Below are 18,445 nucleotides of genomic sequence, written 5' to 3' on the forward strand. Positions count from 1 at the left end.
ACTTCTCTGTCTCACGCGTCCAAGCAAGGGAAAAACTTTTGTACAAATATATATATATAAATGAATGGTGAAAACATGTCACACTCCTAAGCTCCTTAGAAAAAGCCCATGATGTTTCTATTTTTTGTACCCCCTATTCACTCAGTGAATCTTATCATTTGTTCGACAGAGTCAAAGTTCTCTCCAAAGCTTAACTCACCCAGGAGCAACAACATTACAGATCTTAATTTCATCTTATCACTAACGCTTTACATCTGCAGTCATAGTTAAGGGGACTTCTCTCTAAGAAAAGGGAGGAAAAACCGTCTGAACACGGGTTACTAAGTCCTTTAATGTAAACCGTAAGCCTAGGGGCTTAGCTTTGAAGTTTAACGTTGATTACAACATTATTCGGTCTGGACGGCTTTTAAAACATCTTCAGTTTTGTGAAACAACGATAATGAGATGAAAAATTAATTTCCTTCTATGTATGCGTGTTAATACCCTGGGTACCAGAGGTTTTTTCGCGCGTGCGACGGGGAGCTTCGTTTCGTCGGCCGCAGGCCGACATGTGTTCGGCCGAAGGTCGAAGACACGAGCGGCGAAGCCGCGAGAAAAAGGTTTTCGCGCGGGTCACTTTTTGAGACTTGACCGAAACCGCATGAGAATGAGAAGCCTCTTGCACCCAGGGTAGAGTGTTAAGGGTGTTGGGGAAGAACATAACGAAACATCTTATTACAGTTTCGACAATTCTTTAATATTTTCTTGTTACAAAATCCGGCTAAATATTCTTGACAAGAATTTCAAATTCAACCTACATAAGAAATTTCATATAGTTTTGTTGCAGTAAACCACACTGTTAAGAAGCTACATTCTTCTTAAGATACTTGATGCAGTACTATACTGAAATATGAAAATTGAAGAGCAATTTCACAGCACTCCATCTCGAAAGATGCCATATAGTTGCTTAGCAACTATTTACCGACACATGATAAGAAATTCACCACTTAAGAAACGCGAAAGGAGCGAGCCGAAATGTGTCCCGCAATTGTTTCTGGAATCATTACTGGGGACGCGCCGGTCAGCTATTGGCCCTTTTTTTTTACCAACTTTAAAGAACAAACCCAAGAATCACCTTCTTACTTAGCTTGTTCCTTTCCCTCCATCTTCTCCCCCTTTTTTCCTTTCTTTGTAAGCTTTGTCTTTTGCCTTTATGTTTTCAATCAATATTTGGCGTTTTCTGTTATTTTTGTTAGAGAAAGCCCACGTTGTATAAGCCCCATAGTTTCTTTGGGCTTTCTTGCCATATTCTTACGAATCTCTGTAATTTGTTACAGTGTCATAATAAGGTGGCGATATCAACAAAAAATATATAGCTAAATAATTTTTTCCTTTCCCCAGCAAAGTCCCAAAAGTGTTTGCGAAAGTTAACTTGGCCCAGTTTTCTCGTTTCTTAAGCGGCGAATAAACTCGCCACTGAACAAGTACACTGGTTTTCTTTTCGTTTCTAAAGTGGCGAACAAGCTCGCCACTGAACAAGTACACTGGTTTTCTTTTCGTTTCTAAAGTGGCGAACAAGCTCGCCACTGAATAAGTACACTGGTTTTCTTTTCGTTTCTAAAGTGGCGAACAAGCTCGCCACTGAACAAGTACACTAATTTTCCTTGTAGAAGTACACTAGCTTTGCCTTCAAAACTCTACATGGGCCTCATTTACGTTCCGATACAACTGCCTAGATAAATACTATAAATTATAATCTGTAATTTTCTCCCATTTACATTCCTCGGCAGGATAACGGTTTTTCATTTTTGGCTGCCGATGTCCATCTTGTGGACTTGCAAAGAGACTTGTTTTTAATCCAATGATTATTTTAGTATTGATCACGCAATGCACGTCTCATTCATGCTCGTGATTGGCCAGTTTTTCTAAAGTGTGCCAATGTGTGTGGACCTGGTTGGGGGTTTTAAGCATATCATACCAATGCATCAGAGCGGTGCCGCTGGAATTGATATCCATGACAACACCACCTAACAAGGAACAAAAACATCATACAAAAAGGTACGTCAAAAAACGATTTACTGAGCGAGTTGCTAGTTTTTTGTCAAGGTTACCAATATTCTAGGGTAAAGACGCAAGAACAACTAAGTCAATAACATTAGAGCTCTCCATATTTTTTTTCAACTTTTGACTGGCTACCCTGCGAGCAGTAGACTACGAGTACCCCATTTTTCCTCAGGGATAGTAGAGAGCGAAACGCGAACGCGCGTGAAAATCACCCCACGCGAGAAAGGCGAGACGATTTTCACGCGCGCTCTTGTTTCGCTCGCTCTACTATCCCTGAGGACAAATGGGGGACTACTCGTAGTCTATGCGAGCAGGGGTTTCTCTCTTGCATGGCTTTTAGCGTTTACGAAGTCGTTCGCGTGGTTTGTCTGTCGCGTAAAAGCCATGCAAGAGAGGAACCTCTGCTTGCAGGGTATGATCGGGAAAAGTAAGCAGTAAAGTCCGTCAACACAGCTGAAAAAAACACCTTAATATCAGTAAAGTTGCGAAGTTTAAAAGTGATTTGCTGAAAACTAACCAAGACATAGCCACGCAAAGTCGCGGCATTTTCCATACGTTTGTATAGTAATGGGGGTGGTGGTGGTGGGGGGGGGGGGGGGGGGGGCAAGTTCGTGCCTCCCACCACCATACAAACTCCTGCAACATTTCACGACTTTAGTGCAAGAACAGCTTCGCTCTCTTTGGACGTATCACCTTTAAACTTGGTCAGTTACCTTATTTTAAGGCCCTCTTTGCAGCAGTGTTGATGAATATTCGCTTACTGCTTTTTATAAAAAGTTGAAAAAATATACTACAACAACCGTGCAAGGTTCCATAAGCCGCCTTGTCCCAAGTTGTTCCTTCATTTTACAGAAGCGTGAGAGGACGCGTCGAAGCGCGCGATGATAATCCTGCCTGTTGCATTACCGTGCTATTCTCACTCGTCTCCTGACCCCCGCGCTAGTGTAAATAATAACAATCAACTGGGCACAACTTAAAGTCCCGTTCAAACGGACGCAACATTTTTGGGAGTTGTGTGTCCGTTTACACGTAGCTTAAAGTTTGACCGGCTTCAAACTTCGCTAAACAACTCCCAACAACACGCAACTACATGCAACAGGGTGTGCAAACGGACGCAACATGTAACATCCAACAATGTTGCGTCCGTTTGCACAGGGCTTAAGGGACTTGGAAGAAAGTGGCAAAGTCATCGTACATTTGAGACTCCGGAGTAAGTAATGACATATTCTTACCGATAAAGTCATTGCTTTTTCCAACGTCATGATCCCACACTGTCAACTCTAAACTTTTCTTGGCCAACTCATGGTGTGAGATCTCGTACACAAATTCCTGTTACCAGATACAATGCAGCGAAACAAAGCGAGTTAACACCTCCCCATTGTTAAAGCTTCTAACTATTATTAAGGTCTCACAGAAATGGTTGGGAAAACAATGAAAAAATAAGTTCCAATTCGCCACTTTAGAAAACAGGAGCTACAGGGGACGAATCGTAACGACGATTTTTAGCGCAACACAGGGTTCAAATGTTGGAACAATATTGCTGCCATTTGAAACAATGTAACAACAATGTTGTAACGCTTCGTTGCGCTAAAAATCGTCGTTGCGAATCGTCCTGTGTAACATCACCTTTATAAAAGAAGTGCGATACTGTTCATCATCAAAAACAAAAGCTTAAGACCAAGTAATCCTGGTACAGCTACAGGTGTAAGTGATTTTAACAGGATCTTGTATGCTTACCTCGTTATATTCAGGATTAAGTGTCTTCTTCTTAACGCTAGTTCTCTTCTTTGATTTCTTGTGTACATCGGGTTTTAAGTAACTGAAAACAAAAAAGAAAGGAGGTACCATAAGTTACGTATGACGTCAACTCTCGTTTTCATAGCAACTGATTGTGACCTAGCCTCCCACCCAGACGTTTTTAGTGGTTCGTCACGCCTTCCTGCCCCACGCAGGAACGCGTGACGAACCACTAAGAACTTCTGCGTGGGAGGTTAACTCTCACCCAGTCGTTATGGGAATTTTTAGTAACTTTATATCAGTCTCATCTGTGACTTCAGAATGGAGGAGTTAAACTTCTAAAGAATCTGCTGTGTTCCATAGGTGGGGGTGGGGGTGAAACAAACAATAAATAATTTGGTGTTGATACAGAACATTTGCCAACGTAAAGAGATTCGAAAGCTAGCGTTTTGGCACTAGCATTTTTTCTATCAAGCAAGCAATTTTTGATTGTCAACATTGCAATATGCCTACACCCAAGAAACAACAAAACTTCTCCTTTGCCTTGATATCTTTCACTGAAGACCTGTCCCATAGTAGCTGAGCTAATAATCATTGAATGAAACATATCAAGGAGACGAGACACGATACTCACCATTTGACGTAAGGATCTGAGTAACCATTTGAGTCCATGGCTGCAAGTCCTGCACACCGAATTATACCAACAACAAGTTGATTTTTCTGTGTCTTGTACTTAAGGGAGAGCTGAAGTCGGCCGAGATTTGGTTCCGGAGATTCCTACAAAGACAAAGAGCCGAAAAACAGCTGTCAATCCAGAAATTCTCCAGATAGAGACGTTCGTTCCGTGGTTGTGGGAACATTTGCTGAACATTAGCGGTGATTATTTCAAAACGCATGAAAATGTCACGTGCCATGTCTCCACAAGAACTAGCAAAAAGGAATGGTGGCAACAAACGCGGAATATGCCGTATAATAGTCAAAACTACTATGACGAACTTTGTCAAACATAAATCCTCTTAAAATGTTAACGCAGAATTGGGAGAATGTTCACGCCGCACTGAGATATCTAATTTGCGTAAGAAGGTCATTACCGACCGTGCATTGCAAAAAGGACATCCTGGACTGAGCACTGAAAAGACAATAAAAATGGATTTCGTAAAACAACGTACATCAATGTTTGATACAATGTAGTTCTACACAACAAAAAGATGACGAAACTTAAAGCCATGATAAACAGATCAATACACGATACACTTAGAAAAAAAACAACAACTATAGGACATACCCTTCCATCTTCAAACTAATCCAAAGTGACAAACAGCACATAGTGTATGGAGAAAAAAAAAGTTTTAGATGAGTACAACCTTTCCCTTAGAGACTACTGTTCATTGGTATTAAGGGCATGAGGCGGGGGGGGGGGGGGGGGGGGGGTCTGGAGTGGACGTGCCATCGTCTTTCAATATGACAATGATGAAGCGGCCTCTGGGAGACGAGTCTCTGTTACTAAGTAATTATTGTTACAGTTCAGACTTCCGCGTCTTTAGACGCCACACTTAAATGTTACGATTCATTTGAAACCTCTTCAGCAGAACTTCAAACGGGTCTTTTCTATCCTTCTTTATACAGGGTACTGAATGCTAGGCGTGCTCTTTGATCAGTCGTTGGTTATGATCTATTTGAGTTTATGCAATATAGTGAATGTTGCACGCGCTGTGATTGGTCGTTGCCAATGATCTATTAGAGAACACACTCAGATGACGTCACGGGAAACTTGTTGCCTTTGTTTGTTCAACATGGCGCGCGGTTTTGAAAATATTTGCCGGCTTAATTCTAATTCAGCAAGTGAATACCTCAAAAGGTCTTCAGCAGGAGCTGTTTACAAATTGGAAAGAAAAAACAAAAGCGAGAGAAACGTGTTCTTGGCGACTTGAAAATGCCTTTAAATAACTGTAACAAATCTTCGAAACAGTTGTCATTTGGCCACGAGCTGGCAACAGTTTTGAAACTGTTTACAAGACAACTCTCCTCTGAACAAGTAAGGGCCTTGGAAAAAGGAGGACAGGCAGTTTACAGGAGAGCAAACACAAAAAGCAGCCGCAGACAAGGAGAAAAATTGGTGACTCGGAAATAGTGTAAACCGGAACATGTAGACGACAGTCGGGTGCCACGAGGCAAGTTTGTTGTTTTCTTAAATACTATTAATTGTATAAAACAAATGGATTCCACTTTGCCGTGTGTCTGTCCAGTAATAGATCACATGGGTTATCAGTGCACCACTTTTTTTCTCTCATCACATTATTTATTATGATTGTTATTTTGACATCATCAGTGTTCTAAATCACGACGACGGTAGTGAGAAACGTCACTAAAAAAATAACTTTGCATTCTTTTAAACTTTATCGCGTTTATTCAGCCTCCCTAAATATGTCAACTGTTGGCGAACTTTCCTAGAGCTGAAAGCTTAGGGACTGTACCCAAGTTAAAAAAGAGAAAAGAAGTTTCGTCGGTGTGTTCACGTCCTTCATAAAACGTCGCATAAGGAAGTTTCACGTTGTAGTCATGCAGTGGACGTTAAAGAAATGTAGTAAAAAGCGTGTTGCACGTGCATTGCTGTTGTTTTGCTCATAACACCAATGTATTTTTTTTACGTTACCGTACTGTGCAGACACATGGAAAAATAGAAGCTATTATTTAACTACTAGTAATAATCATAGATTATGGATCCGCGTTCGAGCTTGAGCGACATCTGCACAAAAACGAGATTAAAGGAAACAAAAACGAGTCCAAAGGAGTCCAGTTTCCTGTGGCCGAGATGCCCCTGCTAAAATGAACAGAGGCGGCTAATCGGCAGTCGCCCGTGATAGCTCGAAAATTTCTGCCTTTGTGCCACAGGAACACCAGATTAGGATGCGTTCTGACGAGCGCGACAAAGTAGATACGTCTACGAGACAGACGTTCACTGTACTGGTCCCGATGATGTCCGTCTTAGGTTATATTCACACTATGCGGGATAGCTTTTCGTGTGAACACCTATCCCATATGTGTCTCTCAACTTTAGAGAGAGGAGCAGCGCCGCGTCGCTTCGTTACAGAAATCGCGCCGAGAAACCGTTCTTATGTGTGCACAGAGGCCCTATCCGGTATGGTCTTCGCGCCGACGCAAAAGCTATCCATAGCCTTACAGAGAGAGTTTTTCATAATAAATTAAAAGGGCTATCTGTATGCACAAGTGTAAGGCTCAACTCTTAGGAACTAAAAAACTGCAATACTCACATGAGCTCTGGAGATGAGAGACCTTTTAAGTGACTGGGACGGTTTACTGTGAAAGACTTTGAGGGCAACACAAGCCTCGCCAATGAAATTGTTATGACCTAGTCTGTCCTCATCGAAAACTTGCAGTCTGCAGATAGAAGAAAAGTGAAAACATCATAAATTTAAGCAACGAATAAACGCCATAGCAGGCAGTTACTTTAATTACCTTGTGAACTTGTCAAAAAATGTCATCCCATCGTGTCACATCTTAGAGAAATTATGGATTATCCAATACACCTGAATTCAAAGTCCTCCACCAGATATTTTTTTACATCACAACACAAGAGTCCATCCGCAGACATAAAACTTATTTACGTTTACCTTTTGACCGCTTGACCAAAGCTATGGTGCAATAACTTATCACTTTAACTTTTAATTTTGTGGTTGAAATCCTGTGATGTTGCCATTCTAACTATAACGAAACATCTTAAGCGGAATTTTTGCATAGTGCTATTCGTTGTTTAAGATTTTACTAAAAAAAATTGGAATTCTTGAGAATTTTTTACTTAACTGGCTGCTTTTAAGAGTGATGGAATGAACTGTTCTAACATGCCATCATTATTAACTCTGTATCTGAAAAGAAGTGCTGCTCTTATTTTAATTTCCTTAGCCTCTGCCCCCATCCATTTTTCCGGTCTTATTTCTTTGTACATCTTATAGAGGGAAAAACATGTACGGAGTAAAGCTCTTTTGACCCTGGGGTTACTCTTAAGCACATTAACTCATGGCTCTAAGATCCTTTGAATTAGAGGCTGTACATAATCATTACCTGAGTGATTTCTTCGACATGTCGTCATCTGTGATACCATGGTACACCAGGGTTTCATCAAACTTTGGGTTTAAAGTCTTGTACTTCGTCTGAGTTCTCATCTTATTACTCTGGTAAAAAACAATTATTATTTTTAACAAGAGAATGTCAGAAAAAAACACTGAGAGTTAATTCTAACGACCAGTTGACAATACTATGCAGACTGTCAAGATGTAAATCAGAATTCACGTTCTACAAACCTTGCTAGCACCAGGAAGAAGGTGCAATTTAACATAAGGATCTGAGGTTCCACTGTGATCCATGGCTTTCAAGCCCTGAAAATTACAAAAGTCATTTACATTACCAAATAATACAACAACTAAAAGTTACACTTAAGAGACAAGATCTTCTTCTGCAGGGTTCCTTGTTTAATGCAGTGATGTCTGCACTTTGCCGTGAGTTACTGTAATGTTTCAGTTATTTTTTAATCAATTATCATTAAAGCTTCTCAAACTCATTAATAATTCATTAAGAAAATACAAAGGAAATTAATGTTTAATGAGTGTTTGGAAATCGGATGAAACACTGCTTAGTATTTGCATCCTTAATTTCTCCTTCAAAAATGATTTTGTTTGAGAAGAAATATCAAACATTCGACACAGTGTTTCATCACCAGATGAAACACCTCGAAGTTCGTCAAAAATACTCCGCTGCGCGTCGTATTTTCAACTCTCTTCTCGGTGTTTCATCTGGTGATGAAACACTGCATCTCATGTTTGATATATTACATGAAACTTTTCACGATTTTAACATAAACTGAATGTACCCATGCTTCCCTGACTAATCTCAGGAGGCTGAAAACAGTGATTTAGAGGAAACATTTTCATAAATTGTCCAAAGGAGGATCCCTCTTTTCTCTCTAGAAGCTAGCTTTGTTGCTCTCAATTTGCCTGATAGTGTGAACACACAGTTACATTATTTTAATGTTTTTAAAACTAGATCTAGACCTGAGTGCCAGTGACCACAAACCAGGAGCCCATTCATCGGCTCCTGTCAAAAACCTTGTTTTCAGCCAGTTCCCTTACATTCTTGTACATTTTAGTCTTATATCAAGCTCGGCCAACTTTAACTGCCCTTTATAATTATTATTAATAGGGCAGGTCATCCATCTTCAACCCTGATCACCTGAGGCCACTGTTACTTCTGTAATATTTTAATCTTTTAAGCTCACCTTTGCACACTCTACTTTGACCTGGAGCTGACTGTGTTGCTTGTCATAATGAACACTAAACTCTATGGTTCCTAGTCCTGCCAAAAGACAACTGACTGGTTATGGCTCTGGATTCCAATAATGTACATAAATTTCCTTCAACAAAAACTAGAAGGTATACAAGGCTCTGCTCTACAAAAAATTGAAGGGAGCCCATTGCTTGGAACCTGAGAAATCCTGGGTGTCAAGCATAAAAGTTTATGAAAAAGCTAAGATTTCCAAGTTTTCCATGAGCAAAAGTGAAGTGCCAGGGGCCACCATGCACTTCTAGAGCCTCGCCTTGGAAGGAGTGAACTGATGGTCATTTTCTGTGTTCTTTCACTGAGCTTGCCTTAAGAAAGTCACATACCTTGGTCACCAGAATCCTTTGGGACAGCAGCCTCAGATTCCTTGAATGTTCTAACCAACTCATCAATGTCTTCCTCTTCTGTATCTTGCTTCTTTATCAATGCCTTGCGCACTTCACGTTTAATTTCATTCTCTGTAACTTTGTTGTGTTGTTGCGTAACTAAATTACGTTGTTCTGCTTTGGGAGACGGCCCTCTTACAGGTTTACCATCTGGTACTAAGGAATGCATCAATAAAATTATTTATCATTTCAATAAAAAAAAATACACCACTACACTTGACCGGACAGCTAAGCATTTAAACATAATCATTGATGTTTAGATATGCAATGCTTTGTTTCATCTAACAAACTTAAGTTACATGAAATTTCAGTTTTCCATGTACAAAAGGTGGCAAATAGTAAAATATTCAGTGTAACAGCACATGTGCTGCCAAATAAGGGGATTGCACAATTTGAGAACTGCCAAAATTAATAACAGGGAAATCTCATGACTGTAGTAAGACTGCGGGAAGATTGTTAATATCATTCAATTACCAAAAACTTTTCTTGGTGCGATAGCCTCTTACATTTAATGGGGAACTCCCCTCTTGACCATCTCCCTGACCCTTTCATTCCACTGACACAATAATGTTGTCCAATAACACATGTATATGAAAAAGGGGAATGTTCACATTTCTCATCTGGTCAATCAATGATAAATCTCCTCTTAAGTGCAGTCATGGACAGGCATGAAGAATTACCGGTATACCTATAATTTTTCAAAGAATATGGCATTATAATGAGGAAACAACATATTTACCATCCTGGCCATTCACAGCTTGAAGTTCACTTTGGTTGAGACTGACATTACTAGGTCGACGTTCTCTCTCTTCAGGTGTCACTAGAAGAGTTCTCTTACGGAATGGAGGGGGTGTGTCTATATTTTCCAGTATGTCACTGCCTGGCATTGAAACCTCGGACAAGCGACCCGTGTACGGACTAAGTGATGGTTCATCAGTTGTAGATGATCTTTCTCTGCTTGAACTTGAAGGTTTTCTGGGACTATCAAAAATCATTTCATCTGAGCTACTTGATTCTTCACTTTCCAATGGACTTTCTGCTCTAACATCCCCGTCCTGCAAATTGTCTGCAAAAAGGTGAACCAAAAAAATTATACACTTTAGTTCATTCCTAAAAATTATTTGGTCTAAATTATTATATAAAATCAGCTACCAGTTTACTACAATGAAAGACAGTTTGGACTCTTCAAAAAGATGAATATATTTAAGTCTGAATAGTATGGTTTTAGGCTTACTATTAACTTTCCAGCAAACTAATAATATTGTTTAGTGCTTCATCATGTTGAGGATCACACCATATATCATAGCACAGGCAACTGAGTATCTTAATGACTAGAGTACCTAAAAATCAGGGATGGATCCACGATTTTTTTTAGGAGGGGGTCACACTCGTCTCTTGCTCTACTTCAACACCACCCTGCACCCTCCTCCTAGATCCACCCCTGAAAATTAACAAAAAATATACTAGTACAATACATAAGGGAGAGTCAATCACCTTTTGATTTAGAGTACATTGTCCATGTTTTGTTATATCTGTTTGGCGGTGGCAAAATAAGTTGGTCTGAGCTGTTGGAACCACTTGTCTCCTGTAGTGAATCAAAATATAAGCACAGATAAAAAGGTTAATAAAAAATATGATCTTCTGCTTAGATCTCTTCCCCAGAAAATGCCACCAGTGTGATAGAATGTCTTCTAAAACCAATTAGTTCAATGAGATTCCCCTTTTTTTCTTATATAATTCTTCCTTTTATTCTTAAGACACCTCTTACAGTCAAACCGGGAAAACCATGAACACCAGAAATATTTCTGGAATGTTACTGTCTTTCAAGAAAAAAGCCAGTCAGGAATGAGAAAACTCAACCGCAAGCAAGGTCATTAATTAGTTTGTGGTTTTGTGGCCAGTTCACATGTCTGGATCTTAATGCTGTGATTGGTCATAACACAATAAGCATTCCTGAGATATTTCAAGTGCTCACAGATTTCAGAGTCACACTTAAACATGGCAGTGGCTAATAAATAAATTAGCACTTTAATCAACAGCTGATGAACTGGAGGCATAGATGCAATATAAATGAACAATTTTTAAACACCTTTTAGAGCAGAGCAGGATCAGAGACATCATGAACATGCTATTTCAGGTGGGTATGTTGTTTTACTAGTTGAGTCAGCTGGCCTTGGAGGGGGTTGCACACAAGCAGTACCTGGGGAACGCTGGAAATGCTAATTTTACCTTTGGGTGACACAGTTCTGCACACAGTTTAAATGTGTTCCAGGCATGCTGGATTTCATAATATTTACAGGTTTTTTGTCTCCTTTCCATTTTTATAGGAGCACAGCCTTATTGTAAGCCGATTAAATGTGACTAAAATGACATTATTATATGGCTACAATAGTACGCGCGCTATGATAGTCTGCTAAGCGGGCAAGATTTTCTTTCCTTTCCTCTTGACCATTACTAGCTAGGTATCCAGGGCATATACAATCTGTGTTTAACTTGATAATGGGCTTCCACATTATAGTCAATTGACAGCTGTCAAAAAAGGTATCCGCTGACCAGTGCCACATGAACATATTGCAGGCTCGAGTGTACAACTCAGTGAGGTGACATTTTTTTCCTTTCAAGTTATCTGCTGACCAGTTATTGGTGGCTCAGGTCCAAAATTTCAGGCCATATAATAAATAGCTTTTTAACATCGTTCATTCTGTCATTACAGGGAAATCTCAGACCTCGATCACCTTGATGGATTGAAGGCCTCGGTATGAGATTTCCCTGTAGTGACCAAACGGACGAGGTTAATAAGCAGTATAATAATGGGTGATTCCAGAAAATATCCATACCATACCACGGGCGGCATCTTGGAATTCCGAGGGAGAGGGGGGGTTTCTTGGACTGGAATTCCGAAGACGTGGGGGGGTAACGCAGTTTGGAATTCCAAAGGCATGGGGGGGTGTTTCAGCTCTGAATTCAGTGAATTTCCAGAGGAAAGACGGCGAAAGCTCCGCTTGAAATCGCTGACCTGTTAACATTCCCAGTTTGTAAATGAAGGACGAACCGACCACGGAAGAAGTATGCGTTCATGCAGATGGGTAAGCAGATGGGTTGTGCAGCAAGCTCCACATCGAAGAGGCCTTAAAGTTGATGAATTAGTCAACTGATTAATAAAAATATAACCAAGTCGGTGTTTCTCGCCGATTGTCGATCGACGATGTGTTGTTGCTTGCTGAAAACTCGCACCAGTCTCTCGTTTCCTAATAGAACGCCTGACAGATTTTGTATTTCACGCCTATTTTCACGCCAACATGTAGGTAGTAAAATCCGACAGCGTGCCTTTTGATGTGCTGTTTAATTCAAAACTGTTTATGCGCAAGTGTTTTGATCATTCAGTTCTAAATAGTTATTTTTCCTCGAAATAACTATTTATTCAAGGAGCTGATATCCTTAAACGGACGTATATTTGCCAATAGAACTGGAAGAGTCGGGGAGAGGTTTACCTAAAAAAATTATAATATCGAATATCGATCGTAGACTTTACTCTTGTCAGCGTTCACTGGTATCAATACGATCTACTCCTGAAAATATGACGGTATTGAATGGAAAACAAAAAGTTCTATTAGGTGGTAAGCAGCTTAAAGATAATGCTTAGAAGGAATAGCTACGGTGTACTAACGTTAACAAACTTGAGTTGCTTGATCGTCTGACTAAAAATTGTGAACAGAATTCTTTTGCAGAGGGAAAAAGTGCAAGTTTCTCGTTCGTTTGAGGATTTAGGCAGACGAACAGAAATTCCAAAGGGTCTGAAACAAAAGTGGAAAATTCCGGAGGAGAGGGGGGGTTAGCGATTTTGGAATTCGGAGGGCAAGGGGGGGAGAAGCATTTTGGAATTTCCGAGGGCAAGGGGGGGTTAAAATACTCATGCCACCCGTGGTAGGGTATGGATATTTTCTGGAATCACCCAATATATTTATAATCAATTTCAACCACAGTCATTAATTGATAATAAACTATTCAGTTTGATTTTGATTATGACTTAATAATCATATTTACAATTTTTGGTCAATTCATTAAGTTCTTAACCAAAATAAGGCCTCAAATTAAAAAAATAAATAAATAAATAAAACTCACCCTCCTTTCAGCTGATAAGTTTCTTTGCTGTCTCCCAGGATATGTGTGATGAGGAATTGCTTTAAAGAACCATGCTCCAGTTCGCTTCCATAGCTACAGATAAAAACAAAATAACTGAAGTTGGAGCAGAAATCTCCCTGTAGGATCTTAAGATCTTAAGAAAGCAAAATTCAACCATTATCGGTATAATTATTTTATCACTCATTAATGGTATTTCCAGCCTCATAGCATCCATAATGTATTTCCGGTAATTCATTGAGTCTGTTGGGAGCCAAGAACAAGGATCACAGCACTGCTTCGCAGACGTTACTAACCTGGTTAAATTACGTCTGCAACGAAGGCTATACCTGTATGGCCTCTATGTAAAATTCCTGTCTGCAAAATGTTTGCCTGTTCCTTCTCAGTTTAAGGATATGAACAGATGCTTTTTTATTGCAGATAATGTGCTCCAAAAAGTAGTTGTCATCCTTCAGGTAATTTTTGTAATAATTCTTGCAATTTCTTTGAGGCAGTAATAATGGCTATTTCGTGCATGTATTTGCATATGAAATCTTCCACCCTTTTTTTTTTACAAAACAACTGAGCCACCCATCTAGTTATTACATGTAGCTATTAATTCAATCAATATTTCATTTCACTTCCGTTTTATATTACCTCTCTTTGTTCACTGCACAGCCTACACAACCAAATGGTTTCACCAAGACTGTTTTGCGTATCTAAGCCACACTTTTGACAAACATTCTGAAACCGAAAGTAACGTTAGGAAAGCAAGCTAAGAAATACATTAAAGGGTTAACAGTAAAAATTTGATAAGAAACTGTTTTTAAATACTAAATATTATCACTATAATATTTTGTTCTCAAATCATTCTTATGATAGATACTATCTGCACCCCTTCCTCTACAGATGAAAAAGCCAAGGCTTTAAATGTACCATTTTCAATAAAAACAAAAATAATGTTACTATTCCCAAGCCCTTACAACACAAAAACACCAAAACTGAAAAGTTACGACCAATTTTTTGTTAATTTATAGATAGTGTTAAAGGGAGGGGATGGGATGGTTGTGTGGGTAGGGATGGGGAGGGGTAGAAGGGTAGGGTGTAATGTGGTAGTTTCACTTTTCATACATGGGCATCTTTGCTTTCGTCTGAAATTTGTAAATCTTGTATCATAAATATTTATAGCATTTTTGGGTCTGATTTTTCCCAATGCAAACGTTCTGTCAAAGAGGTTTTATATCAATGGCAACACCATAAGATTTCTTCCAAACTATTAGTCTTTAGAATCAAGAGTGACAAATCGTTCCGCCATATCTTGGTAGGAGTGAGAGGTTATCAATAAATTAATAAATAAATAAAATCAACTAATAATAATAATAATAATAATAATAATAATAATAATATTTATTAACAATAATAACTTACAATAACAAATTGCAAAGCAAAATGGAACCAAAGGTGGATAATCATATTTTCCCAAATCTCCAATTAGAATTGCATTATTTCTTCATCTTTTTCTTACAAACTTTTCAAACTTTTTCTTATAAACTTTTCAATTAAACCTAATTATTCAGGAATCTTTAGAACATCTCCAGAAATCTCTGCACAAAATTGTTGCACTCTCAGGCAAAAATCTCATGCTAGGCAACCTAACCCTAAAAGCAAACAAGCTTACTAAAAGAAATACATTTTATGTATTTTAGAAGCATACCTTCCCACATATATCACATTTCTTTGCAACAACTTTTAAGGTTCCAAACTTGGAATTACAGAGAAGACAAGTCTCTTTCCCATCTCCAATGGCATTGTTGCACATATTCTCCAGCTTCTCCACAAGCCGTCTAATAAGAACAAAACAGGTGGTCATAACAATTATTATGAGGATTTAAAGCCACCTACACACTCTGTGAGAACTATTTGGTGTCAAAGCACACAACAGAAGTCCTACCATGGCCCTCTTAAACTGGGGCCAGAACATCACTCATATTCAGGATAGTGGCTGCATTTCATATCATGTATGAAATGCAAGATATGCTTCAAGCTAATATCTTGATAGTGAGAAAATGGCTTCTAGCTGAGCTCTGTCAAATCACACACTCATGAAAAAAATATAGGTTGCTGTAATAAGTACGGTAGGTTGAAAGATGGTGGTAGCCATATACAATAATATTTAGGTCTTTTTGAGAGAAGAATTTCACAGAATCTGAAAGTTCGTGGGAAGATAAAATTTTGGGGAGTAGTCAATATTTTTTAATGAATTTTTGTTGGCAAAAGAAAATAATAGACCATTCTGGATTTTCAGCACTTTCAGGATAAAAAGGGGCAACAAAATTTATTAATGCAGTGACTTTACTTTCAGGCAACAAAACAAGAACTTATCAACGAGTCCTGTGAGTTTTAAAAACTAATCCTTTGGATGTACACCTAGACTTGTTGTACAAACAATGACACGTGCCCCTTGAGGCTATGTTGGTCTATGTCCACATTATACTGGACAGCTCTTGCGCTGGCATGAAAACAAAACCAGATAGGGGGGCTTCTGTTCACACAAAAGAATGGTGATTATGGCACGATTTCTGTGATGGAGCAAAGCCTTGAAAGTTGAGCATCACAATAGGATCTGTGCCACACTTTGGTACAGTGTGAATGGGTATTCGCAGGACCATAGTGGAAGTGAATAAATCGGAGTGAGGACTGGAATCCAATGAGATGGAAGTAAATATTCAGGAGTGAGGACTGGGATTTAGTTTAGCAAACCCTCTTGGCCAACCCCTCTGGCACAATGAGGCCCTACCAGGGTAAATTCCGACAAGCGACATGGCCCAAAAAGTAGCGGCAGCGCGTAAAATGAAATCACGGCAAGAGACAACCTCCCTCAGCCAAATTGCGACAGTGACAGCAAAGCGACAATAAGCGACAAGCAGTTATAAACACCGACACCAGACAGTTTAAAATTCAGATGAGCGACATGGGCCGCCCCCCCCCCCGCTGGCAGGGCCTCCACAATGTTTGATGTGGGTAAAGGACTTTCTCTATTTCTGCATCATATGCTGTCCATCCTACACTGGATAGCCTTTCACGTTGGCACAAAAAACTATCTGCTAAGGCATGAACATAGCCTGAGTGTGTGCTGTCACACAAGGCCTTAAAAAACAACGACAACAACAAAAACAAGTCAATAAAAATTGAGTTTAACTACTACGGTCTGTACGTAGCAATATAACAAAACTGTTGTATTTTTCAACCTAAAAGGGTGTGAAAAGCCAATAAATTTGAGATAAAGAAAACAAAATATTTCCACTTTTTCCCATTTTAATAAAAATTTTGAGTCAATAAATTTCTTTCATAAATTAGGAACAACTTGTATTTGTCTTAAACGTTGCTTAAGTGTGTAGTAATGCAAACTAATAAAGAGGTGTAGTTTACATACGATAATGATTATTTTTCTATAATAAGGTTAAATATTTTCGTCAAGAAAGATGCGGTACACAGTGAACAAAAATAAAATCAATGAATGCAAATCACAACCAACAATACGTTAAATTTTAATGCGGAAGAAAGATTAAATCAATCTCCCATATTTCCGTCCCTTTTCTCCTAGGAGCAAACTCAGACTTATTGACGTTAAACGGTGATTTAATTCCAAAAAGGAACTTACCCAATTCTTTCTTCTTCATTTTGACGAATTCTTTCAGATCGCTCTAAAACTTCTCTGATAATTTCTTGCTCAGTAGCGCTTATATCTGCCTTAGTTGATGTCTTTCTCGCTGGGCCGCTCGAATGAAAAGACCAACCTGAGTTGAGCCTGAAACGTAAGAAAAAAAGCTAACTTAATCTGTTGTAAGCTTATTTATCTGTAAGTCCACTCTAAATAAAATAATATGTAAACAACTAAAGCTTTATATAAGCTTACGTATACTACCATCAGTAGAATTTTGATATGCGATCAAAACTGAATCGAAATGCGACAAATTGGAAAAATATGACAAAAGCTCAGGAGACTAACAACAAATTTTCCAGAAACTTGGGCCATCTCGGGCGGGTTTTCTTGAAAAACCTTTTCAAGACCTTTTTGGGTCTGAAACACATCCTCTGTCATGGCCGCTGCAAGACGGAAAAGCAACTATCCGAACGAGCTCCCGCATTCGAATCGAACGAGGAGCTGACTGTCAGTGACTCTACAACGATAAAATACAAGGTCCAAATTATTAACAGTCCTTGGGAACTTCGGCCAGCTGTTTGTGGCTTTGCAGTTTTCAATTATTTAGGAACCGGAAACAACAAAATCATCGACTCTTTACTGCATGATCACAGCAAACCGCTGCGTGCAATATTTTGTAAATTTCAGCATGCCTATTTCCACGCCTGCCCTAATTAACTTTGATTTGTGCACGGTCAAAAATTCAATTAAGTCTCATTCTAGTATATACTCACTTTGCTCGCAATTGTAACTGTCGATCATTAGGACAGACCCATCGTTGTTCCTCATCGGTGGTTAATTCACCCATTTTTCCACTAAATCGAAAGATCAGCTGTGTCAACTTAACGTTTGCTTACCACCGCGGGAAAAGTACAACTTGTCTTCATCGTCCCAAATGAGCAACGCACTTGTTTCCCGTTAAAACAGCGCTGCGGGGAATCAAAGTCACGCAAAATTAACCTTCAGCTGTCTAACAAAGTGAATCTTTCCTCGAAAATGCCTCTAGCCATAGGGATCTACAGCAAATCGCTTCTTGCTCCAACCCAAAAATCAAACAACAATCTTTCCTAATACGAAACATTTTGCATGACAGACCACGTCACGT

At 39.2% G+C, this 18,445-nt stretch overlaps 1 protein-coding gene across 2 annotated transcripts; it reads right to left on the reverse strand.

Moving 5' to 3' along the window:
* Nucleotides 1-711: 711 nt before the first annotated feature.
* LOC140951983 (rabphilin-3A-like) lies at nt 712-18,432 on the reverse strand. 2 transcript variants are annotated; one of them, XM_073401368.1, is made up of 17 exons: nt 18,075-18,432; nt 17,299-17,445; nt 15,352-15,481; nt 14,295-14,381; nt 13,641-13,733; nt 11,013-11,103; nt 10,258-10,584; nt 9,459-9,674; nt 9,071-9,147; nt 8,100-8,174; nt 7,861-7,970; nt 7,053-7,179; nt 5,066-5,080; nt 4,415-4,557; nt 3,781-3,862; nt 3,276-3,372; nt 712-2,006 (listed from the first exon to the last, which is right to left on the reverse strand). In XM_073401368.1, exons 1-17 carry the CDS (start codon nt 18,146-18,148, stop codon nt 1,876-1,878), a joined length of 2,022 nt encoding a protein of 673 aa, XP_073257469.1. In that variant the 5' UTR covers nt 18,149-18,432; the 3' UTR covers nt 712-1,875. The 2 variants fall into 2 exon arrangements, with proteins under 2 accessions (XP_073257469.1, XP_073257470.1); XM_073401369.1 differs by lacking the exon at nt 5,066-5,080.
* Nucleotides 18,433-18,445: the final 13 nt, after the last annotated feature.

The sequence above is a fragment of the Porites lutea genome, chromosome 11 (genome assembly GCF_958299795.1).
Source record: "Porites lutea chromosome 11, jaPorLute2.1, whole genome shotgun sequence".
Classification (NCBI taxonomy): Eukaryota; Metazoa; Cnidaria; class Anthozoa; order Scleractinia; family Poritidae; genus Porites; species Porites lutea.